Below are 26,466 nucleotides of genomic sequence, written 5' to 3' on the forward strand. Positions count from 1 at the left end.
AGGTATACACAATATTAGTCTTGTTATTAAATATTGATATTATAAATCTAAATTATTAATTAAATATATACATCAAATATTTTTATGGAGAAAAAAAATAGTTGTTTATAGTTGTTTTTTTCATTTAGATCAGGGCATATTTGTCCATTAAATGGAGACCTCTATAGGATTTTTTTTAGTATGTTTAAAATTGCACAGGGTTGCACTGAGTGAGTTTCATGTTAGATATTGCCTCATATCTTTCCAAAATGTAGTCTTTATAGGTTAAATGTATGTCTTGTTGAAAGAGATTTTACATCATAATTAATGATACAAAATAGGGTGCATCCAAGACATGGTATGTAGAACAGCTGGGCAAGATCACTTATAAGGACAGCAACCTTTCCCTCCTAGAGTACTTAAAAAAATTACTCTCCTGAACTTTAGAAACCAATAAATCAAATTCCTCGGCTGCAGATTCAAACAAAAAGTGCCATTTTAATCTCCATTACATGAATTTTATTATTGTCTTAATAGGAATTTCCTTTTGAATTTGAATAAATTAGATAAAATGATCAATGAATCAAGGACTTGGATATAAGTAGCTTTGATAGGTCAGGTCAGTAATCTTTTCTTCCATTGTTATAAATTCAGTCAATCTCCTTCACAAAACTTATAAATGCTAAATAGATATAAGAAGATGTGGTATGAGTGCCAATGAGACAATTTTCCATCCATTGGTCACAATTTGTAAAAGTAAACCATTATACAGGTCAGTCATCAACAAGGAGCCTTGGCTCACACTGACCAGCAACCTATAAAAGGGCCCAAAAATATTGAGTGTAAAACCATTCAAACAGGTAACAAGAACTATCTTCAAAAAAGATATCCGACGTATTTAAATTTGAGTCTAGTTTAAAACTATCATTTCGATTTACCATTTAAATAACGTTTTCTCTGTTTGTGTTCAGTATTCTCGGTCCTCGTATCTTTCTGTTTACATTCACAAAAAAAAAACGCAGAAATCTCACATGCGTAAGTGCGTTCTAAAAGTCATGTACATTCGTACAACAAAGTTTACATTGAAAATTATATAATTGTCCCGAATAAACAGCTATCATGGATGCAAAGAGCTTTTGGAGAAACAATTATTTTAATAAAAATATAAATCTTTGTAAGATCTAGTTCAGTTTTTCACTTGCTTTCCATAACGATATAATTAGCGAGATGTTTTTTCAAACACAACCAAATCACCCACCATGATAGCATTTGGTCAAATCACAGAAAGGATTTTTCGAGCATGCGCATTCTGTTGCCATAGTTAAGCATCCTTAAGTTCAAAGGGCACATACCGAAACTATACCGACTATGTCGGAAAAACAAGGGCTAATTTGATCATATAAATAACGAGAAACAAGAAACACTTAATTATGATCCAAATCAACAAACAACAAACGACAACTACTGTACATCAGATTCCTATTTTATTCAATCACAAAACTTATGAATACTACATGTACATAAAGAAGAGGCAAAGAGTATATATTGCATCTAGACAATGCTAGATGTCTTTTTGTTTGTTGTGGCCTTGAGTTGATTTTTAATTGATAAATTGAAGCTTGAAATATTGTATAGACTTAAAAATTCTTATTTTCTCAAAGCATCTATATGGCTTTTTGTTCTTTGTGGCCTTGTTGATGAAAATTGTAGCTTAAAATATATATTGTAAAGACTTAATTTTGATTCTCAAAGAATATATATTGCCATCTAGATGTCTTTTTGTTCATTACGGCCTTGAGTTGGTTTCTAATTGATCAAAATTGTTTATACCATTTCATTTGAATAGAGTCGTGTTCTGCATCATGAGATGTAAATTAATGCAATAATCTGTATCAAGGTTGCATTAAAATCTAAGACTGCTACAAAAGCTTCTCATTTTATCATTGTGTCTACATCTCTAGGTTTATAAAATTATGGAATATTATCAATATATAATTTATAATTTCATGGAGATTTAATGACAATGAAATTTGCAATTTGATATTATCAACTTGATGAAATCAATCATATTTTTTTTTATTTCATTCAAGAAATTTGAAAAATTGATTGTAATAATAAATCCCCCTTTACAAATTTTATTCAATGGTGTTTTGAAACTTAACCACTGAAAATAGTTTGTTGTGCAGATTCCATTTGTTACAGTTAAAATTGAGAATGGCAACTGGGAATGTGTCTAAGAAACAACAACTTAACCAAAGTGCAGAAAATAGCCCAAGGCCATCAATGGGTCTCAAAAAAGCGTGAAAATACATTATCCTAAACAAAATTGTGTACATGTACTAATAAGTTCAGAGAAAAAAGACATCCCATTTAACTCTGAAACATACAAATGGACCAAAATCATTAACAAATTATGTATAATTTCATGCAAACTTCACCAGCCAAATTAGTTTTATTCGGCAAAATACAAAACTATGCCAAAAATGAATTCTTGGGATTAGGATATTTGAAAGGAGATCAACATCTATAGAGAAAATTATGTCAATGATACAGAAATTAAAACAAAAATTGACAAAAATAGATATTTAGAGGATATAACCTATAATCTTTACTTAGTGCGACAAGTCCTTACAATGTTATTGAGGCACGTTTTAAACTTATGAGTTTTACAAAATGTGAATCAATTCAGTAGAGAGAAGAAAACATTTACATAAAATGGAGTACAAGACACCCAGATCTTGTGTTTAAATCTTTGAATTTTATTTTCCATAATCTTCTTAAATGCATTTTATATCTTAAAAATTCAAACACAATTATTACTGTTCAAAATTGAAGACCTTTTCTATCCTTTTGTTATTGAGTTTACTAAAAGGGCATCTTATTGAATGAATTGTTGACAATTCAACAAAGTACAGATCAAATATCATATAAATTTGATTGATAGAAGATTTACCCTTATCGTGTTTATTGATTTTAAAAGTCAATCTATTTTATAAACAAACACTTGAAAAAATTCAATATAAGTATTTGAACAGTACTCTTACTATAAATACATATATATGTACTTAAAGATCAGATTCCAAAATATTAACAATGCAACCATGTTTGAATAAAATCTATCATTTTCTTAAGCAAGAATCATTTTAAAATCTGGACCAAGCACTTAAAAAATACTTTTGAAAGAAAAATGTCTGAAATTTTGATTGTTTATTATGTACTTAATACCGATAAGCAATTTATAAAACTCTTTCACAACTATTTGGGTCATCTTGATTTATCTTTCTTAAGATTGTCTGATTTTTGACCAAATAAGTTTTGTCAGAAAATCATACTTTCTTTAGTCATGACAGTGTTACTTTCTTTTTTAGTTACAATTTTAAGCATTGTCAGTCCAACACCATTCCTATAATCTTTTTTTTTTTGTTATGAAGATACCTTTTTAGTTGACCTTTTTTGGTCAAAATAAAATTGAGAATGGAAATGGTGAAGTGTCAAAGAGACAACAACCTAACCATAGAGCAGAAAACAGGCGAAGGCCACACCAATAACTCTTTAAAGTATATTACATGCAGGCCCTTACTTTTCTACCTAACAACAGCAACATGATGGACAGACACTCTATAAATTTTTATTTGGAAACGTAAGAAGAAAAAAAGGAATTGTTTCATTATGATAAGTTTAATGATTAAAATATTACACTTAAAATAAAAGTTTGCTTATATATATTTTTCGTTTTTAATTAATTTAACTGAGTTCATGACATTAGTAATATTCAAATGTTATTTCTACAGTCAAGTGGCCTAAATATACTATTTTATATAATTCTCAAGGGACTATAACCTCTGAACTTAATAAAAAACTACAAAAGTACATTAAACTTTTATCAACAAAGCATTCAGTGACCGTAATGAATCATCCCTTTTTATTTCCTAGTACAAATAAGTTACAATATCGCCAGAATTTGTATAAACATATCATGTATTACACTCTTAGGTACAGCTTCATTGCTTTTCAAACAAAGGAGGTCAAAAGATCAAGATGTGAATACAACAAAACAAGGGTGTTAAAAACCTAGCTCAAATAATAAATCAAACAAAAGGGAAAATTTCAATAATATCAAACGAAAATAGGTCAAAAACATGCAACACAAATCACATGGGATTTGGTGGTCCATAAAAGGAAGATAGTTGCTCTATTTCATTAATACTTTATCAGCCCATGTCAAAAAGATCTGGCTTTATTGCTAGGATTGGTATACAATTGATGAGATAAATAATCAAATTTATGGAAGTGAAGAGTGATAACTTTCAAGATATTTGTAAGGATTTCAATGGAATTAATCTATCCAAGAATATTATCTCTCAATAATATTACAACTTATATCATACTTGCTTCTGATAACTATGTTATACTATATTTGTATCTAAAGAGAGTCAGTTTGTTCCAACCATTATAATATTCAGTTCCCAAACATCTAATCATGCCCTTATACTGTGGATTCATAATTATTCGTTAAGGTATTTCATTACTTCAATTGTTTTTCATAATTCAATTTGAAATTTAATAACTGCAGGTTGATTATAGGTTCATTCAATTTACAACCTTAGAATTTCCCAAAAAAACCTTTTCATTCAATTAGTCTCATTTTTGAAATGTATCATGTGTATACTACTTTTTTGATTCAAATAGTTATTGATAATTTCATTAAACCACAATGACACACGTTGACACACTAGCATCTAATGATAATATTACAGGTGTCATACCGTGATTAATTAAGTAACACTAGAAAGCGGAAAAAAAATAACTCAGGGATTATTTATTACATAATCAATGTATTGTAGGTCACAAGGTCTTAATTACAATTAAAATAAATCATTACAATAAGAACTTATATAATGAACAATAAAATGTCCTTTTTTTTTAAAGAGAAACTCAGGAGGGGACTAGATTCAAGGGGATATCTGAGCCTACATGTTGTTGTTTTCTTACAATGAACAATATTTCGTTAGTTATTGATGTATGATTCAGCTGTTTCATTGAGTATTATGAAATTTGTGGAATATATCCATTGTTAAGGACATTTTCACACCAGTCATAATCCATAAGCTATATAAGCTTCTCATGCTTATGAAATATTACTAAGATTTCATTGATTCTAAAATGGTGAATTTTCTTCATGAATGCATGTATGTTTTACCTGTAAGGCATTGCTGTCAAATGTACAATCAAAAACAAACTGTTTTTCTCTAGACCTGTTTGCTCGGAGGACATCGTCATGATCTTCCATAGGATCCATAAGTACAACCATCTATAAAAACAAATAACACATATTATAATAAGATTTCACCACTTAATTTATGTTTTACTTAAATTTTCTTATTATTCATACACCTCTCTACTGCAAATCCTAAAATAAAGGCAACTAACTCCTATTTGTAATAATTCTTGACATAAATAGACCACTTTCAGATAAACTAGAAATAATGTCTGTTCTGTAGGTACTTAATGACAATTCCCTTATGATAGCAATGCTGATTGTCAATTTTGAGAATTCAATTTGCCAAACAATTCGTAAAATATACAATTATAGTTTTTTAACCACTCCCTCAACATTGGAATGGAAGTGACAACGCCCCTAAAGCACAAATGACGTTCACTAAAACCAGAGTTTTTGACGAAAATGCATCGAACTCGAAAGTTGTCTATTGACTTTAAAATTTCTGATTCCAGTAATTCCCATGACTAACTATTTATATGCTAAAGAAATTAATTCAAGATGTACAATTGTCATATGATGCCATAACATATGGATATACCATATATTCTACATATACAGCATTGTCAGAACTCAATATGTGGAATATGATTTATTCAAAATATTTTGTAAACCTTATTTGTTTTCAAATTCTCATACATATATGTGAGGCTATGATATAATTCCCTGTTTACCAGGATGATATAAGAAATGTCTGAGAGCCCTATACATACATGACATATAATTCATATAATGAACTTGCAAGATCTAATGAAAATAATTTGTCTTAATGAGTTTTGCTAAATATTTGATATAATCACTAGGTGTATGCCCATGATGTCCATTTTTCCTTCTTAATGAATTATAAATATATAGACTGGGGCCCTGTGTGTTAATTAAGCTTGCAAATTTTTAACTATCAATAAAGCCTAAATTCATGACTTATCAATAAAATCAGGAGAAAAACTGAAGATAGTTAGGTGTGAAGATTTTTTAAGTAGAAGATTATAATATCACTATAATAATCAATATAGGCCAAAACTTCACATTCGTCCGCAGATAAAAATATGACAATCACATCGTAATAACTATATATTGAAAAGTCCTTGAAGAGAACAAATTTAATGTAATATTGTATTGCTTTTAATTCACCTGACTCATAATTGAATTCTCGTGTCTAGATAATCCAAACAATTAATTTTACCATGGATTGAAAAATGTATTACAAGAATTTGTAAGGCGTGAATTTCTGAAGGGTTTTGGTCACTATAGGGCCAGAATTGCGCTAGATAAATTCAATTTTATTTCACCTGATTCATGGATTAATAGTTGTGTAACTATCATTCAATAAATTGACTTCCCACAGACAGTAAAATGTACGACATAAAGAATTTATAAAACGTAAAGTGTTATAATGTTGTTATGCCACCATGGGACACTTAATCATGTACCAATCCTAAATCTAACATCTTTACTCCCATGTTATTACTATTGCTAACAGTGATCATAACCATACCCGTAGCCAGGGGGGGTTCAGATGAACCCCCCCCCCCCCCTTGAAAACTAATAAGCACTGTTAAAGTCGATGTTCTGTTCGAATTGTGACTGTTAAAGTTGAGTTTGTGAGTCAAATGAACCCCCCTTTGGAAATTCCTGGCTACGGGCCTGATAACACATTATCAATGGGAGGAGAAAGTGATACAGAAATGTAAAGATAGTTCAAGATATTAAATAAAACTTCAGCTCTTTGATTGGGTTGTTGTCTTTTAAAGTGACATACATGTATTCCCCATTTCCATTCTAAATTGTATCATGTTTATAGGGTACCAATAACTACCAATTTATTTATTATTTGAAAATATCTCAAAGTTTTTATTAACACTTGTTTTTCGACAGGACAAGTAGCAGATGGTCTCTTTATAGTTGAAGTAAAAAAACATAAACATATACAGTATTTGCACAAAAATAAGAAGATGTGGTAAGACTGCTTATAAGACAACTACATATGGTGACCAAGGCTAAAAAATAGCTAATGTATGCAATTATAGGCAACCTTAGTGCCTTCTATAAGGAGAAAAAACCCATACCATATAAGTCGATTGAACAGGCCTTGACAAGAAAAATATGAAACATTTCAATTGAGAAAACTTACAACCTAATTTATAACATGAACAACAAACCAATTTACAAAACACAAAAATGACAGACATGAAAAACATACTAGTCTTACAGCAATTTACTTTTGACAATCTCAATTTGTTTCTAATTAAATGAAAACAATCCTGTAAAGAATTTGTAAACAGTGGAATGAAAATCAAGATTTTAATGTTAATGTTGGTCACCACACAAAACACTATATCATTTTAGCTGATCAATTTATGTACGGGTATACGTATCAACATATATTTATGAAGAAAAGATTACCATTTTATGTTCATTTTTCTTTTAAAGCTCATGCATTTAATCATAAATTGAGAAATGAACTTAATTGCTATGGACAAAGAAATTACAAGAATTTATATGTCATGGGATGCTAGGATGACTTTGGTCATCAAACTATGGATGAAAAATGCTACTGGCATTTAAATTCAATATGTATGTAAAATTTACTAAAAAGACCACCCTAATATGAATAATTTTATGGGAAAATCTAACTGCTGTTCTTTGTCATATAGATGGCATAGTTCTTATTTGACCTTTTAAACTTTTTCCAAAAAATATTATTTAGAAATTTTCCGAATGGCTTGTAAATTTTAAAATAATATTTCAAAAGGTATGATAGGTATCTTCATGATCTTTGTATATATATCTATGTTTCTATTGCTTACGAAGTGCAAGTCAGGACAAGGTGTTAATTTATATTTCATACATTTTATCTTAGTAATCCAATTTGACAATTCGTAAAATTTTAACAGGTTTCAAATTCGCCTTTTATATATCTGCACAATAAAATATCATTAAACCTTTTTCATCAAGGAAGATCCTTACAATTATATATCTTAAACTGTTTTTTGGCAATATTTAAAAATCTATGATGAAGCCACTAAATATGCATTTTCATCAAATAAGAAGCATTAAATTATCAGCACTTGCACATTCATGTGACAATTTTATCTGTTTTAAATTGACAGAAGAGAAATTTAAAGATGAACAAACCTATCAGATATTGCTTAGAATGCCAATTTAGTACAGTAGAGTTACAATATCAAAAGAAATTTCCTCAAAATATGATAAACTTAAGAAACTTATGTTCACCTGTTATTAAAGTTTCAATAGTGCAACATCAGCTTTGATCTATAGTGCAGAATTATGTTCTTAAAATTTCAAACTAATAATTATATTCAAAACCATAAATAAACAAAAATGTGACCATAGGATGGCATGATGTCCTGCAAGTGCACTAATTTCACATTCAATTACCATGTTAAGTGGCAAAAAGAGGGACGAAAGATACCAAAGGGACAGTCAAACTCATAAATCTAAAACAAACTGACAACGCCATGGCTAAAATTGAAAAAGACAAACAGACAAACAATAGTACACATAACACAACATAGAAAACCAAAGAATAAACGACACGAACCCCACCAAAAACTAGGGGTGATCTCAGGTGCTCCAGAAGGGTAAGTCCTGCTCCGCATGTGGCACCCGTCGTCACATTTTAATGAAAATATATAGATGCAACATGTATACTACATTTGAAGTTGATAAAACCACAACTTCATTGTAATATTACTCAAACTAAAGAAGTGTAAAAAACAATATAATATTTCAATGCTTAAACCAACATGTAAACTTGATAAGGGGCTTCAGAGTGCATTGACAAAACAGAAGGACTAACAGATTGATGCACAGACTAGAAAACATAATGACGTCTTCTAGTGTAATACAGTAGTTGAACTACTTAAGACAACTTTGCATCTTAGGCCTCATGGATTAAGAATAATTAATAAAAGACTTCTAATTACAATTAATGGAATCATGGCTCAAGTGTATCTTCATGTTTTTTAAGAACCTTCAGTGACAAAATGGACAACCTATTCCTAGGAAATTTGACATGAAATGTGTGCTTTATTATTTACTTTCAAATATCAAAAGACTTGAGGATGTTTAATTTAAAAAGAAAAATAGTGATATGCGCCTAATCACCAGTATATCAAATTATTTCAAACAAATCCAAATTCATTAGCATGCGTAGATATCCAAGTTTTTATGGAATAATCTCATCTGCGTGCATATTCAATACTTAAAGTAAATATACATATGCAATCTATTTCAAAAGATATTGACGACTTGCATGAAATTAAGTAATTTATCTTCTTTAACAAACTCAGATCTTTTTACCAATTAGAATATCTTCTACCAAGAGACATTGGATTTTCAATAAAATGTTTTGTTTGATCCTTAAGCTCTTTTGAACTTTTGGTCACGATACAATTCCTTTTTTTCCAGATTAATTCTCTAGATATATACTGTATGACAATTACATAAGAACACAAGGACTTAGGTGCAGATATATTTTAGATGTGATAAAATATAATAAAAGTAAAATGAGTTACATTTATAAGATAATAGTGTTCAAAGGTATAGCGAATTACAAATTTGACAAACAAATGTTTAAGGATTTGTTAAAATATGGCAAGGACATGAATTCTTATACAACATGTTTTGTAACGTTCATTTTGTTTGGATAATTTCACCAATTTTCATGGCATAATAAAGCGCTAGTAATGAACTTATTTGCCACCATCAAATCACCAATTACTGCTGTCAGAGCTCAAAATACAATATAGTTATTTCCTAAATGTTTATAACTGTGAATTTGAATATGACTAAAATTATTTCTTTAATATTTGATGACTAAACACATTATCAGGAATCAATGAAATTTGATTTAGAAAAAAAAAAGTTGTGCATTTAAATTTCACTAAAACATTTGTAAAATATATAGTCTTTCATTGTCAAAACACTTAATATACATTATATGACTTTTGTGTCATTTGGTCACTTGCAGAGCTTTGCAATCATACAACATCTTTTTATAATTATATGCTGCTAATGCAGATCTGAAATTCTATAAGTGAACCAACATCTAGAGTGCACCTTGTGATAGAGCGGTAGGGTAAAACCAGCTGGCAAAACATGTAAAGTGTAAACATTTTAATGGTACCAAACCCTCACCCTGAAGAATGTTCCTCCTAAAGCCCTCAACATTAACTTCTCCTAAGCCCCCAATATTCACTTCAGTATTAGAATAAAGGATAACACAGAGCACACTCCAATATGGCAGTATAAACTTCTAAACCTTCGGAACATAATTAACATAAAGTCTCATTTAAACATAAAATGTACAAGTTGATAGTTCCAAAAAGAATTGAATGAAAAATACATAAAATATAACAATTTCATAAAGAATTGAAAGAAAAAAATAAATTAAAATTGCTCAAGTTTATAAATTGAAAATGTACATGAACTAATAACACTTCCTCAAGGAGTGTTTTAATTAGTTTTTACGAATTAATAAGAACTTATCATAAACCTAAAATAAACAATAGGACATAATACCGAGATTTTCCAAAGACAATTCCATTATGCCTACTAAATAGTCTGTACTGACTTAACTCCATGTAGGGTGTTAGAAGGGTCAACAACTCTGTTGAGACACTCACGAGTTTGATATCAATTAATTGATATTTATTAATATCGACAAACTGGACCTAAGTTAAATTGATTTTTGTAAGTACAGGGTTTATATAAAAGATCTTAAGTGATTATAGATCTATAAACAAGATTACGTTATATAGTGACAAAGCTCGTAACGGCAATTTGTAAACTATTGATCCTTTATCTGTCTATATACTTCTGTGTGGCTAAAAAGGGACAGGTTTATATCATTTGTATCTTTGTCCGCTTGCTATATATAGCTAAATGGGGTTTGGAGGGAAGTGTAAAATTTTCCACTGAACTGAGATTTTGACACTACATATGCCACAATCATGGTAGATTTCATATAAAAGAAATATAGTCTTAAGAAACATGTTTGTCTAAATCTGATAGGCAGCCGATTTTTTCACAGAAAAGGGGGAGGGTCATACATTATCTAATTAAGCACTGTGTGTGATTTATAAATGGTTGTGGTTTTATTTCATTCATTTATTTAATTTCCAGAGCAAGGATTTTCCTAAATGTTTACCCAAACAAACTTGTTTTTGTTTTCTTTCTTTCAATGTCCAATAAAAGGTGGAAAAATGTTTTCTCATTTTATACATGTATATCAATGAAATATTAAAAAGCATTATGGAAAATTCTTATATGGCTATAACCCTTAAGTTCTTAAACTGTTTTCACAGAATTTCTCTTATCTCAGTACAAAGGCTTTTGACCTTTAAATTTCATAGATTCAGATTCAGGACACACAATAACTTTACAATATGAACCTGATTGAAGGACCATTTAAAAAATATATTCAATAATAATAATTAATGAATTAATGAGTATGTTCGATAATTATTTTCCCAGAAGAGTCTTTTCATGGAAATGATCAGGAATTACCAGGAACTTTAATAGCATGAGAAACTATAATACTTTTATTGGAACATTGCAGTTCATCCCCAGTTCATAATGTTCATCATAGTATCTGATTTGTTATTCTTTTTCTTTTAAAAATTCACTTTGCATTTTCTACATATATAAGAGTAAAAGAAGAAATGTGTTGAAGACAGTACTTTGACCTATACTGGTAATTACTTTTGTTAACTATGACTTGGATGGAGTCTCAGTTGTCTCATTGGCACTCATACCACATCTTCTTTTATCTACTGTAAATTCAGAAATTATTGCAAGGTTTTTATTATTGCGAAAAATGCGAGACAGTTGTAAACGCAGTAATTTAAACTCACATTTTGAAATATTTTATATGAATCAAAAAGGATTTTTCTCAAAATCATAAAAAAATCAAATCGCATATAAGTCTAAAATGACAAAATCGCAATAATAAATGCACGCAATAATTTCTGAATTTACAGTATATATTAATGAAAAAACAACCTATCGACACTTGTAAAGAAAAAACACCTAAAGTCAATAAAAGTTCTTCAACAATAGACTTATAGGTGTTTGATAAGCTCTAAATTGTCAGTCTATAAAAAAATATTGAAATTTGTTCCCATTGTTGAAGGCCACATCAGGTGATCTTTAATTGCTTAAATCAACTGCTAGATAGTTTGTCTTCTTAGCAATCGTACCATATCCCATTATCTTATATCAGCTGAGAGCACCAATTTCATCTCTCTTTTTTGAAATTCTTTGGACATTCATGTTTCTTAACAATTTATTCTTACTGTTTTTTTCAAACAATTCAAAGTGAAACATGGGTCAAAAGTTTTAATCTAGGCTGATATTGTTTATTCCATAACTTTAACTAATTTTCACTTTGTTAAAAATATAATAAAAATAATATAATTTGCATGCAATTCATTTTAAGTTAGAAATCTCTATAATTAAAATATATTCAACAATTGAATTATCTATTTATTTTACCATATCAAAGGAGTTTTTATTGATATATTCAATATAGATTTCCAATAATAAATTTCTTTACCATCAAAGATTGTGATTAAAACCGTATGTGATGTTTATATGCTAGGAATATGTTATAATTTCTTTTCTCTATCTCCTAATCAAAGATACATAAATAGAAAATGTTATATCTTATTTATGATGGGATGAATAAAATAATATAATCTCGCATGAAATATAAACTTTTAATTATAGGACTGACGAGGCAAAAAATAAATCCAATTTGAGCAAAAGTACAAGAATAAAGCATTAAAATTGACATCTCAGAAAAAAGTAATCCATTTCAACATGAAAACAACAACGGGATCAAATTTCCTGTTCTACACAGAAATATTTTCAAGGTCTAAGACAGTATTGATCAGATTGCTGTATTTGTTTTCCATACTTTATTTCTTTGGTAATGCTAAATGTGTTTACGTTGCAGTTTTTCAAATAAGTTTGGTTTTAGATTAAGCATTCACTTACATGTACTTATGAGTACCCTACTTCAGAATTAAAACAGTATAAACAATTGTACCAACACGGTAAATTCAAATACTAATACATTGCAGTAGGCGCCAGTCCATAAAACCTGACTTAATCAAACGCCTCATGTGGCCTTAAGTTGCCACTGGGGATGAAGAGGATAAATAAGTACAAAATGTAAGTAAATCAACAGAACTAATGGAAAACAATTCCTGACTTGGTAAAAGCATTAATATTAATGGAAAACAATTCCTGACTTGGTAAAAGCATTAATATTGTCTCTGGAAGGAAAATGGTGAGTTAAACTGGTAATATATAGATACATGTAGTTTAAACCCAGACTTATGTGACAATTAGGGTTAACACATTTAGTTATTTAGGGTAAGAACAAATGAAGAAAAAGGCTTTTGAACTATAACTTTATAATCCCCAAAAATGAAGGCTGACATTGTTTTATTGGATGAGTTAAATGATTGTTTGAAAATGCATAAGGTGTTGTCTGATTTTGTGTTATTAGAAGAAAAAAGTTAACCACACAAAAATTGAGCTGCACTTGATACACATAAATTCTGTAAAAGTACTTTACAGTTAAAATGTCAGCAAGTGAACAATTTGACATTCAAGGCATGATTCTAATGCTATACATAGATTCTTATATTACATGCTATAAGCTTCTTAAATACCTTCGCTTGTACTTTATGTGCAATACTTTTTGCTCCATTGTAATTTTCATCTTCGTTCAGAGGTCGTATCCTTAAAGCTACCTAAAATAGATATTATACAACATGAACAAAATCTAAGATTGATCAGTCATTGTTTTGCAATTTAATTCTTTTCCTAAGCATGCTAAGTTGGATTGTGAGTATTTTTATTATATGGTTATTTTTATAAATTTCCTGTTTTGTCACAAAACTTTGAATTTTTCAAAAAAACTAAAGATTTTCTTACACAAGCAATGACAAGTCTTACCCCAGGAGTAGATTACCTTAGCCGTATTTGGCATCACTTTTTTGAAATTTTAGGTCCTCAATGCTCATGATGCTCCTTCAACTTTGTATTTGATTGTTTTTTTAACTGTTTTGATCTGATCATCACTGATGAGTCTTACGTAGACGAAAGGCGCATATATATGGTGTATTAAATTATAATCCTCATACCTTTGATAAAAGGTCTACTACATTTTCGTACCCCCCCCCCCTTTTTGTAAACAAATTAGCACAATTTTTTGTTTTTATAGAGTAGAATCTTCCAGAAACAAAAACTGCAGAAGTGAGATAAATGTAATACGAAATGGCACGAATATGCATTGATATATGTAAAAAGGTTAAAATACACGTGATAAACTCTGAATTATGGATGATAGGAAATCATCAGCATGACCAGTAACAGCTTCCCTATGTTTTAAGGTGTACATAGTTGCTAAAACTATCGTCGTGTCATATGTTTTCGTATGTCATATGTTTTCGTATCAACCACATTTCGTCCGTTTCGGCTGCATACGCGTACATTGTGGCGTGTTTTTCGGTTTCTATATTTAGAACAACAACACCACTACAACTTGACATATTTAAAACATATTCAACGTCGCTTTTTAAAGACGTTAGAACAAATTAAATAAAACTGACCTATTTAGCCATTTTTATTTAATGTCAAAAATATGCATCACTAGAATAGCTATAGAAAAAAATTCTGAAGGGTTAAAATAAAGTCCAGATATGTTTTTTGCAAGTCAGATACCGGATCTTCAAGACATATGACTGTCATGTGTTTTTTGGGCCGTTTTAATTACAAACCAGCGAGTTAAAATTAGTAGGGTTCTTATATAAAATGGTTGTTCAAAATCTAATTATTCAATATTTCATTTATATTTTTTTTGTATACATCCTTGATTCATGAAGATGAAACAGTCTTGACTTTTTATATTTAATCCTAAATTTTGAAAACTGCATTTTATTTTAGAAAAAATAATGTATTTTGTACAAACCAGGTGCCAATCTGAAATTAATCAAAATCTTAAAATTTCAGCACACAATTTACCAACCTAAAACTATTTACTAGTAATTTTTAGTACTGAAAAGTATTTATTTACTTTTTTTATGATTCAAGCGATCATTAGAACCACGACTTTAGAAAATATTAATTTCCGGATTTTGTAGTCATTTCCTGTCCGTGTACTGATCCAATTTTTATTTCATACGAAAACATATGACGCCTTTTTTTGACATACAAAAATCGCAAAGTTATCGGAAACAGTAAAAAATCGTCGTAAGCATTGAAAAAAAATCTAGATACCTTAAATCAATCTACAGGACATGCTTTTTAAATTTGAGTAAACACCGGAATAAAAACTCAACAGTGAAAACTGTAAGCAGTGAAAATTGTTATTAGTACGAAAACACATTACACGATGATATATCCTTTGGGTAGTGCTCCACATTTAATGGAGGAATGTATACAAGAAACTGAACTGAACAGCTACATGAGAAGAGGTTAACTATATTATGCACCAGTTTGGCTATCCAGTAAATTTATACTATATGTTGCCTTCATTCTTTGTGAACGAATCATTCTTCGTGCTTAAATCAGTAATACAGGCATGTATATTTTCTTCGTCGCAACACTATTTTTTACGACCGGAAATCACTTTACTAAATGTAAACTCAAGTACGGTACTGCAGCAATGCGGACAATAATGCATGTTTGGAATTTCGAGAAAATAAGAAATTTATGGTTTGTTTCTAAAGGTTTCAAAATTGATTATAATGGGTTTAATTTGTCCGGATATATAAGTGTTAATTTTGTTATACATCTGGACAATATTATAATACTGAAAAATATGCATGTATTAGTCAGGGCTAGGATTTGTTTAGCCGTATGGTCTTACAACACAAATCCTTATTAAGTTAAAGTAAAATTTTAAATTAAAGGTCTATATTATATTATCAGCTCATGTATACATGTTTTTTCTTCAACTAAAACATTTCTATTCGTTGGCAATGATTGGGAGTCGTTTGCATGTCTTCACCCCAAACTTATGGGATTTGTTTAAAGTAGGAATAACACATTTATCTAGACCTGGAATTATATAAAGTTTTTTTTCACGGATTAATAAAGGAATAATAGGCTGAAATAGTTAATAAAGCATTCATATTGAAAACATCTATAACAGTGAAAGCAAATATTCAAATGTGTTTCCTGTAAATAATATGGTTCCGTAATTGATATAAATTAAACAAATGGTTTATATAAAATAAATGTGTTATTTATTATCTTTTCAAAAAAAATTAAAGTGACGGGAATACTATATTTATTGAAGATGATCTAAATAAAATTAATTAAGGCTGAGCCTACAGTAGTCGGACCGAAGTGAAAAAATGAAGAGCAAAAATTCTAGATTATCTTACCGTTAGGTTTTGTTCCCCTCCCCCTTTCGTAGTCGTTTTGGTGTCATTTGCAGGCTGCGCCATGGCAATTGACCATGAAATTATTCCTATATATGTATTTTTCAGGTATATTCCATCCTAAGTAATATAATTATTAACAGAACTGATATTTAGATCCCACCAAGCAGTTAAATCAAAGTCTAACAACTGCTTGTCACATTTTTCAAAATAAATTTAAACCGTGACATTATCAATATATCAATTTAAAACGATTTGTTTGACTTTCCGTAAGGTACACAACAAAACTAACGTGTCGAAACGAGATCCCGTTACGGTTAGGTAATTCCCAACGCACCAATCAGTTAAGTTATTGATTTCTCAGGTGTATACAGGTATTCACTGGGGTAAAGCTGATGACCGTAACTGCATTCACGGTCATCCCAAGATGTCGGATGAAAAATTAGGTCAGTATTTGTATTGTCTGTTAAGGTGTTTCTACATCATTTTCTTTACAAAGCATACTTTGATACGATGTAAATTTATAAAAGATTCACATGGAAGTCACAAATCTCTGCCAAGGAACGTGTATAAAACGGGAATTTGGATTTGAAAAATTCGCTAGGATGACCGTAAATCGTAATCGAGATGACCGTAACAGGATTAGTGATTCATAACAAGGCTGACCGTAATTGGTTAAAAGATGACCGTAAATTGTTTAGGATGACCGTAATTTATAAAGAATGACTAAATTTAAAAGGATTTTCGTCAATTGAAAGAAATATCCATGTTTGTATGCATTGTTTTTTGTTGAGTTTGTCGCAATAGGGGCTCGGTTAGTTCTGTTTAACTATTTGGCGTATTTTGAGTTAATATGCAAATGGTAGTAAATAGTATAATCGATGTTGTGAGTAGTTTTGATTTAAATGGAAACTATAGACAATAGACACCTGCAAACATTTATGAGTTTAACTGTCCCTCTGGTATCTTTCGTCCCTCTTTTTGAACTGTATATATTGATTCCATAATGCAGGCAAACATAAGTTCCCTTGTCAATCCTTTTCTCTGGCTGTATTTAGTAAAAAAAACAACAGTAATTTTGTATCATTTTTTGTTGTTGCATTTATTTGACGCCATCTTGAAACTCGACTAAACCTGCCCCGATCCAGGGTTGATATAGAGTTAACTCGGGTAGGTTCAAAAGGTAAAACTCGGGGTGTTCGGTTGTCAGTCGAGTAAACTCAACAGACTCTACTAACCCGAGTTGGACGAATCGAAGTAGGCCTAGGTGATTTTAACTGTGTAACTGAGTGGACCGTATCAAATGAAACTCGTATGTCTGTTTATTTTGCTATCTTCTGCATATTTAAAATAAAAATGCAACTCAAAAACCAGTTAAGTTAGTTTTTTTTCTCAAACATAGACTTTATATAACTTTTACATATCTAAAGGTCCTGCCATGCTTTAAGGTTTATGTACCCTTCTGTAGTCATTGTTGTACGAATTTTTTAAACATCAATTGTATAAAAACTAGAGATATAATGAATAATAGATACAGTCCATTTTAAACATATACTAGGGGGAAACTTGATGCAAAGCATTATTATTTACTGTTACTTGCATTGCATTTAATAGAAAAAGAGTACTTTGTGGCAAATAAACCAAGATTTTTATAGAAAATCAACAGCCTTTAATAAAGAGATTTTTTGTTATAAAATTTGAAACATAGATTACTTTCTTCCTTTTCTATGATGTGCTAGTATTTATTTGTTACAAAAAGTTCTAATCAACCTGTAAATTTCAAAATACCTCGTGCAGAGTAACTAAAGTCGAGCGCACCCTAAAAGGTGTACTTGATTTGGTCCATATTTTTATCTGTTCCAACCAATAACTACATTAATAAACTTGTTTTAAGGAAATCAATGCTAGCACTGCATGCAATACTCCTATATCTATCGGTCATCAAATTGCCAAATATGATAGAACAAGGATAAAGGCTGTGGATTTTCTATAAAATTTCCATATGTTTAGCAATGAAGCAACACAAGGGTACATAATCATTAATACTGTCCTAGATGCATCAGTTTGTCTGTTCTTTTAATAGATATGTGTGTGTAAAAACGGCCATATTTTTAAATTCATTCATATGAACCTTAAACATTATGAATATCCGGTAATTGAGCCCATGTGTATGGTTCGAGAGGAGCAGAATAAAATCTTGATTTGTCTTGATATATAAAAAAAAAACAATTCTTTTTTCTGTTTATACAAATAAAATAAAAAAAAAAAAAAAAAAAAAAAAAAAAAAAAATTGAAATTCGCTATTTATACAAGACTATTTTAGGATCTATTTTGCTGGAGCTCACCTTCACTAGTTTGGTCGGAGTATTTTAAAAACATTTTCTGTTATTTTACTTACAAGATAAAATGGAAGACCAATCAACAGAGACAATAAATGACGGTTCTACTATGAAAGTTACGGTCATCCTTTATGAGTTACGGTCATCATTTATAAATTACGGTCATCCTTTCGAAATTACGGTCATCAATTTACCAATCACGGTCATCCTTATTATATGTTACGGTCATCTTGAAAATATTTTAAAGATGATTTACGGTCATCTTAGCGATTTTTTCAAATCCAATTTCCCGTTCTATACAAGTTCCTCGGTAGAGATTTGTGACTTCCGTGTGAATCTTTTATAAATTTACATCGTACCAATGTATGCTTTGTAAAGAAAATGATGTAGAAACACCTTAACAGACAATACAAATACTGACCTAATTTTTCGTCCGACATCTTGGGATGACCGTGAATGCAGTTACGGTCATCAGCTTTACCCCAGTGGGTATTGGTGATAATCAAACTACAATTAGGTATCATAGATGTACGTTACAACAGAAACAATACATTTGATTGCTTAATTGATTTTGGATGATTTTTGACGTCATAACAAAATAATTAACATAATTTGTCCAAATGTAATCAGGTCATTTAGAACGGTGTGACCTGTATAAATGACGTAAGTATAATAGGTACAGCGAGATGTATTGCACCGTATTTTTGATGATCCTCTTTGATAAATGTGTGAATTTAAGATTAGAAGAAAAAAATATCAAAGATAAAAAAAAATCGTGTTTCTTTTATTTTAAATTATTAAATGAATGATCTTCAGCTATAGCACTGATACAAGTATTTTTTCCTCCTATCTTCTTTTATATGACTGACAGAATTACATCTGAGTCTGGTGAAATAAAAAAAGTTATGGAATGGAGTGGATTAAAACTTTTAAAATGAGTATCTATCCAATTTATTGATGAAATCAGCATCATATTCGAATTGAAGGCCAATTCCTATCGAAATTATTAAGACAATTCCAAATGTAGGTATTTGAATTTCACTAATAGGATCAAAATGTAACGGCATTTGAACATGTATAGTAAACTGAATAAAGTACTTGACAGATTTTTCAACAAGATTTTTATTTTTGGTATATTAAAAACATTTATTCATATAGCGATTTTATAATATTCCTAGAGATAATATGCCCATTAAACATGCTTATCTGGTTGTGCTGGATATGGAATATATTTCCTGGTGTGATCATGGAATTGTTCTCTTTTCTTTTATTACGAGTACTAGAAATTGTTCCCTTTCCAAACACATTACAATGCACAACACTTTTCTTATGCGTTATTGTGAACCATATGACAGTTTCGGCCTGCTGCCACTGCCAGCTGGAAAATTTACATATTAATTAAGATTACTTACTATTTATTTTATTTATAACGTATGTTTTGGACACTTACTATACAGGCGATAAGTGGATTTAAAAAGATGATGTATGAGTGCTAATGCATGAGACAACTCTCCCTCCAAATCACAATTTGTAAAAGTAAACCATTATGGGTCAAAGTGCGGTATTCAACACTGAGCCTGGTGTCACACGAAGCAGCAAGCTATAAAAGGTCCCCAAAAATTACTAGTGTAAAACTATTCAAACGGGAAAACCAACAGTCCATAATTTACATAAAAAACGAGAAACGACAAACATTTATGAACCACATCAACAAACGGCAACCACTGAACATTAGGTTCCTGGTGTATGCATGCTACTAGTAGGTAACAACGTTGAGCCGTTATATTTGCCCAAACACGCATTATAGTCGTTTGTCACAGTCTGCAGTTGCAGGTTTTTGCACTTCCACCGCCAAATGTCAGAACGAAGACAGGGCCTTCGAAACACATGTAAGTAATGCAAGTAAGTCCATCATTACTTTGGAGAAGAAAGACAATAACAATCAAAACCAAGGAGTAAACAAAGACTCGTAAATCAAAAGACAACAACACAACACATCAACAGTTATAAATAATAATTAAGAAACAACACGTGTTCCACTAAAAACCGAGAGTGAAATCAGGTGCTCTGGAAGGGTGAGCATTTCCTGCACCGTATACGGCACCCGTCGTGTTATTTCAGTTTTTTCAGTTCGGTAATGATGGAATGTTATTATGACTGAGGAAAATATCAGATATGATTTCTGACACACTTTTGTCATAATGGCCAATCTGCTCATGATGTCGACCGTAAAATGTCTTGAGTGATGACCTTAATTTGATTGATTTATAGCCCTGTCTTTGCAACTTTTAAGAAATCAGTTTTCCTCGTTCAACAAAATTAACGTACTTTGATCTAGCTCTAGAGTAACGTTTCAATTGAGACACATATACTCCATATTCTGGTGCCGCTGAGATGTTGCTACACAGAAATGGGCAGTTGACTATAGGAAAATTAAAATCATCGCGTTTGTCATAAGTTTTGGTATTTAACCTATCATCAGTAGTCATTTCAAGAAAAAAGGTCTAAATGTGAATCATCACGGAACAAAATTTTCGGTAAGACAAAAGGCATTTAATTTTCTCAGGTTAATTTTGAATTGTCCAGCAAATCCAGTTTGAACTTGTCCAATCTAATGACGGACAAATCTATGACGTTTACTCCCGGGGTGGGGTGGGGGAGGTATTACTGACTATCCTTTAGGTTATAACTGTGCTGACAGCACACTTGTAAAATCATATCCTGTTCTAACCAGAAAACATTGGAATATATAGTTACTCTGTTCTATAAGAAATATTGAAAAACATATAAAGAAGAAGATGTGGTATGATTGCCAATGAGACACCCGTCTACAAGAGACCAAAATGACACAGAAATCAACAACTATAGGTCAGCGTACCCTGTTCTATACACGCTCAGAAAATGTATACCTTGTTGTAGACCATATAAAATAGTTGCAGTTCTAGACTAGGGTTCTAGACTTATCTTAAACAGTTAAATAAGCGATCTTGTTCTAGACAAATACTTTGTTTAAAAAAAGACCCTGTTCTCACCAGCAGGGCATGAAAAAGTGAGCCTGTTTTGCGGCACACTCATACCACTTAAATATAGGAAGTAACCCCCAGGCGTATACGTTACATATAGCAGGGTCTAATTATAGCATGCATAAATTCATTACATAGTTTTGTAAAGATAATTACGAAGATGATTTAACCACAAGTTTCTAAAAAAATAAAAGAATTCATGAACATTTTTTCTAGACTGCACAGTTACTAACACAGTAACTTGCCAATTGGAGAGAATGCGCATTTTTGCAAGAAAGAAATTCCCTACATCCATTTAACAAAACAAAAACAACAAAAAAAACCAAAGGAACGGCAACAAAGTCCCACATCGGTCTCCAAAACAGAGCCCTTGTCACATTTTTGTGCAGTAAAACAATGTTTAAGAAATAATTGATGCAAGCTATACTTTATTGTAGTTTTAACATGGGTAGGCAATACATTCGTGATTGTTTTTGCCCGAGCGATAGTGCGGGTTAAAATAACATGAATATAATGCCAACCAATTTTAAAACTATAATAAAGTATAGCTTGCATCAATTTTTTCGATTCTGATAGGACAATTTAGGTATTTTCTATGTCCGATGTGTATAAGTGTAAATTTTAAGCGATGGTGTAGGCTCTTCCATAACCGCCCTTTTTCTTTAAAAGGAAACAAACGTCTGACACTCTGATTTTTCAGAGGGACGAGTTTTGACCAGCCAGTATGAACGGTTGTCGTATTTAGGTCAAATATGTCAATTTCCGAATGCAACACATTACAGTCATAATGAATTACTAACAATATGTGCATCTTTTAATAGTTTTGAAGTGTTTTAAGGGGGTACAGAACACCTAAGAAAAGATAACTCTTACTCATAGTCTGAATCATTGCTGCGTTTTAAAATTATGTGCAATATACAAGCTTTTAAAAGATCATGATCATAATGTTTACATTATTGCTAAGACCAGCTGTACACCCTTTGTTCTTCATTTGATGCTTAAAAATCATTTAAAGTTAATCATTTTCAATAAATGAACCTTCAATGAGACATAATAGGGAAATTTCAAAGTGAAATATTTAGTCCCCCACGTTAGTAGAAAAGGAGGGAGACAGAAATAGAAGGGACCATAACCGTTTTGTTTTTTACTTGGCAATGCCTACATGTAGGTCTTAAATAAAATGAAATAAAGTGCAAAAAGTCTAAGAATGCTACCATTTGATTTTAGGGGGGGGGAGGGCTAGGATTTATAAAACTTTGTCCTACATTTTTTTTTATAGTTGAACTCATCATTATATTGTCATTTTTTTTTCTTAATTTTTTACGGACCTGTAATTTTCATTAGTTTACTGAAATTGCTTTCATAAATTGTCACCCTGTTATGCTAAATTACTGATCCTGCCTTTGTTTGTTCCAAAGCCTGTCTTGCCCTTTTCAAATTCCATCCAAGCCCTCCTCCTCAAATGAGGGTGGATAGTAAGGACCTTTATCGGGACTCCGAGATCGAGTGTTTCTAATGTCAAGATTAAGGGATTGACCCTTTCAAGATCCGAAATTCTATTGTCGGGATTCAAATTTATCTAAATTCAGGACCTCGGGATTTCGGGATCAGGACCCCTCCTCCCCTCCTCTCAAATGGTAGCTCCCTCCGACAATAAAATTTTAACCAAATAGATAAGAATCCCTGGACAATAACACAACGCTTAATGTTCGAAGATCTTCTTATCAAATTGATTAAATCAAAACTGAATTGACTTCTCATACTTTTTTTTTGTTAAACGAAACTAGTATTTTAAAATAAAATACACCATGGCCTTAGTAATACATGAAATGTAAAAAAAGATTACGAATAATTCATGATTTTATTATTGTTGTCATATTATTTAAAAAGTGCAATTGAATATTTTATTGAATGATTTATATTCATGTAAAAAGTTCGAAGATACCCAGAGGGATACTCAACCACCAGTGCATCATAAACATGTCACGGAACAAGGCAAAAAGAAGAAAAAAACATCTCATTCAGTCCAAAAAACACTACACATATTTTTGCTTTCTTAATTCATCTGAATAAAAAAAAGATATATATCTGTCTAGTATCTTTTTCCAACCTTTATCTTGACATGTGTAGAAAATTAACGGGTGTCTTCTATTCCGTCCGCAATTTTAGGGAAAGTAAAGTCTATATTTAGAATCATAGTTGAAACTGAAACTACACATGTATGATATAAAAAGAACATGTTATTTTCGCTTTATCAAATTTCAATTTCGAAGGGATAGCAAAATTTGTTATTTTCTTTTGTTGTTTCATTGTCATGTTTGTGTATCTTTCCGATTTTTTTTTTACCATATGCAATTTTGAAATAAATATTAAAAAGAAAGTGTGGTGTGCAAGTGACAAGTAAAAATGTTTATTTTCAATTCTCAATTCAAGATTATTACCGAAGAGAGTAATCATTCTCTATCATAATAAGGGGCACAAAAATAATGTGAAACTTATATTTGCAGTGATTTTAACTAAAAATCAGTTGTATCTAATTGTCACATTTATAAACCTCTGCAGAAATACTAAAACAAGGTCTATATGTTTAACAAACTTGATTTAACAGTATAAGGATTTTGCACAGTCAGCTCTATTTCATCTCTCATAAGCCGTAATTCTTTGCACCAATGGTTTTGACGTTATGTTTTGAATCGTTTATTTTGTGAATCTGGCCAAACGACCAATAAATTGAAATTGAATTACCCCTGTCCGTCTGTCCCTTTATTGGTATATAGTTATTTGGCATAACTCCTCCTATTGTTTGATTCCTAGAAAGTTTTGACTTCGTCTGTTGAGTATTTAAGTTCGTACATTGCGCTTCAATAGAAACGATTTCATTTTCAAACAATTCTATGTGACTACATGTCCATTATGTATTCCGTGTGCATTGAATGGCTTGAAATATCATAAAATGTGTCTATATTGTTGTATGGTCGATTAAAGCTTTTTTTATATGATTTTTTAAAATAAATATGAATTCATAACTACATGAAAGTCATGGCCTGTACAAGTGTTTCTTACCAAAAAACACAATTATCGTCCTTGAGGTCAAAGTTCAAGGCCAAATGAAGGTCAAAATTTTAGGAAGGCACACAACCTCATGATGATGCATCCACATGCCAAAGATGTAAGGCCTAGGTCAAAAGGCAAAGAAGTTATGGCCTACATGGTTGTGTTTTTCACGGAAAAACACCCATAAAGTTGACCTTGGGGTCACATTTGAAGGTCACACAAAGGTCATCATGATACAAGACACATAACCCTGTGATGATACATCCACATGCCAAATATCTAAGGCCTAGTTCAAAAGACGAACAAAATTATGGCCATTATGTACTTTATGAATAGATTTTGCTCTTATTTAATGAACCAATTTGAGGATGGGGCCTAATTTAAACTTAAATTCCAAAAATTCTAACGGTCAAATTTTTAAAAAATGTTGCAAGAACAACCAACTAGTATAGCACTCCAAATGCTTAGTTTTATGAAAAAATTAAACGACACATTTTTTTTTCAAAAAAAAATTCTTCTTCAAATATTAGAAGCACAGCATTCATTTTTCGGGGCTGATTCTGACACCCCCTATTAAAGTTCTGGCAATTTTTTTTAACCGGAATAAAACACTTACAAGAAGGGGGTATCAGTGAAATGATATTCTCCTCAGCTATCATTTGTAGCTATGCTATTATCAATTTAGGATTAAATTTTTTTTTTTTTTAACAAATTCAACCCTATACCCATATTTCAGAAACTTCCAATTTTGGCCGATACTAGTATGTAAAAGATGCCATATTTGAATTGCCAAATCTTTTAAACATATGGTTCAAATCTTTTAAAATTTTTACAAGATGTTAAGGTTGGCCTAGTTTATCAATGGAAAAAAATTAAGAAAAATTAAACGACAGGAATTTTTTGGGGTATAGTGTTGGGTACCCCCTTAAGTTAATGAAATATATTAAATGTATGTTAATTTGATAAAATTCATTATTCTGTCTGCAGTAGTCAAACATACGTACCAAAAAATAAATATTAGATTTAGAGCATGGGTTTATTCATAAAGCGACAGAAGCACGTCATATTAGAATCACAAATAAAAGGTTAATACATTTTTGCCTTGATTGAATCAGCCTTCATGCAATAATTAAATTTTAAAGTCATATGCAGATTCAAATGTCATACACAAACTCGATGTAATGACCATATTCAGTAATCTTCGGTTGGTAAATCATTTTTTTAAATTTGTTTAGTGATACATCCAATAGTTATAATGTGTATAACTAGAGGCCCTAAAGAGTTCGTGTTGCTCACCTTGGTTTATGTGCATATCAAACAAAAGGCACTCTCTAGAATATACTTCATTACAAACCTATATTTTGTTGATC

The 26,466-nt window shown here is 30.7% G+C and overlaps 1 protein-coding gene across 1 annotated transcript in view; it reads right to left on the reverse strand.

The window, feature by feature from the left end:
* The window catches only part of LOC134724806 (kinesin-like protein KIF19), a 45,522-nt gene extending 28,543 nt beyond the window's left edge, over positions 1-16,979 (reverse strand). Inside the window, exons 1-3 of the mRNA XM_063588068.1 lie at positions 16,684-16,979; positions 13,963-14,043; positions 5,180-5,290 (exon numbers count right to left, since the gene is read on the reverse strand). Of these exons, the coding sequence (XP_063444138.1) occupies positions 5,180-5,290; positions 13,963-14,043; positions 16,684-16,746 (255 nt within the window). The 5' untranslated portion in view covers positions 16,747-16,979. The remainder of the gene's footprint in view (positions 1-5,179; positions 5,291-13,962; positions 14,044-16,683) is intronic.
* Between the last annotated feature and the right edge of the window lie 9,487 nt (positions 16,980-26,466).

Source organism: Mytilus trossulus, chromosome 7, assembly GCF_036588685.1.
Source record: "Mytilus trossulus isolate FHL-02 chromosome 7, PNRI_Mtr1.1.1.hap1, whole genome shotgun sequence".
Taxonomy (NCBI): Eukaryota; Metazoa; Mollusca; class Bivalvia; order Mytilida; family Mytilidae; genus Mytilus; species Mytilus trossulus.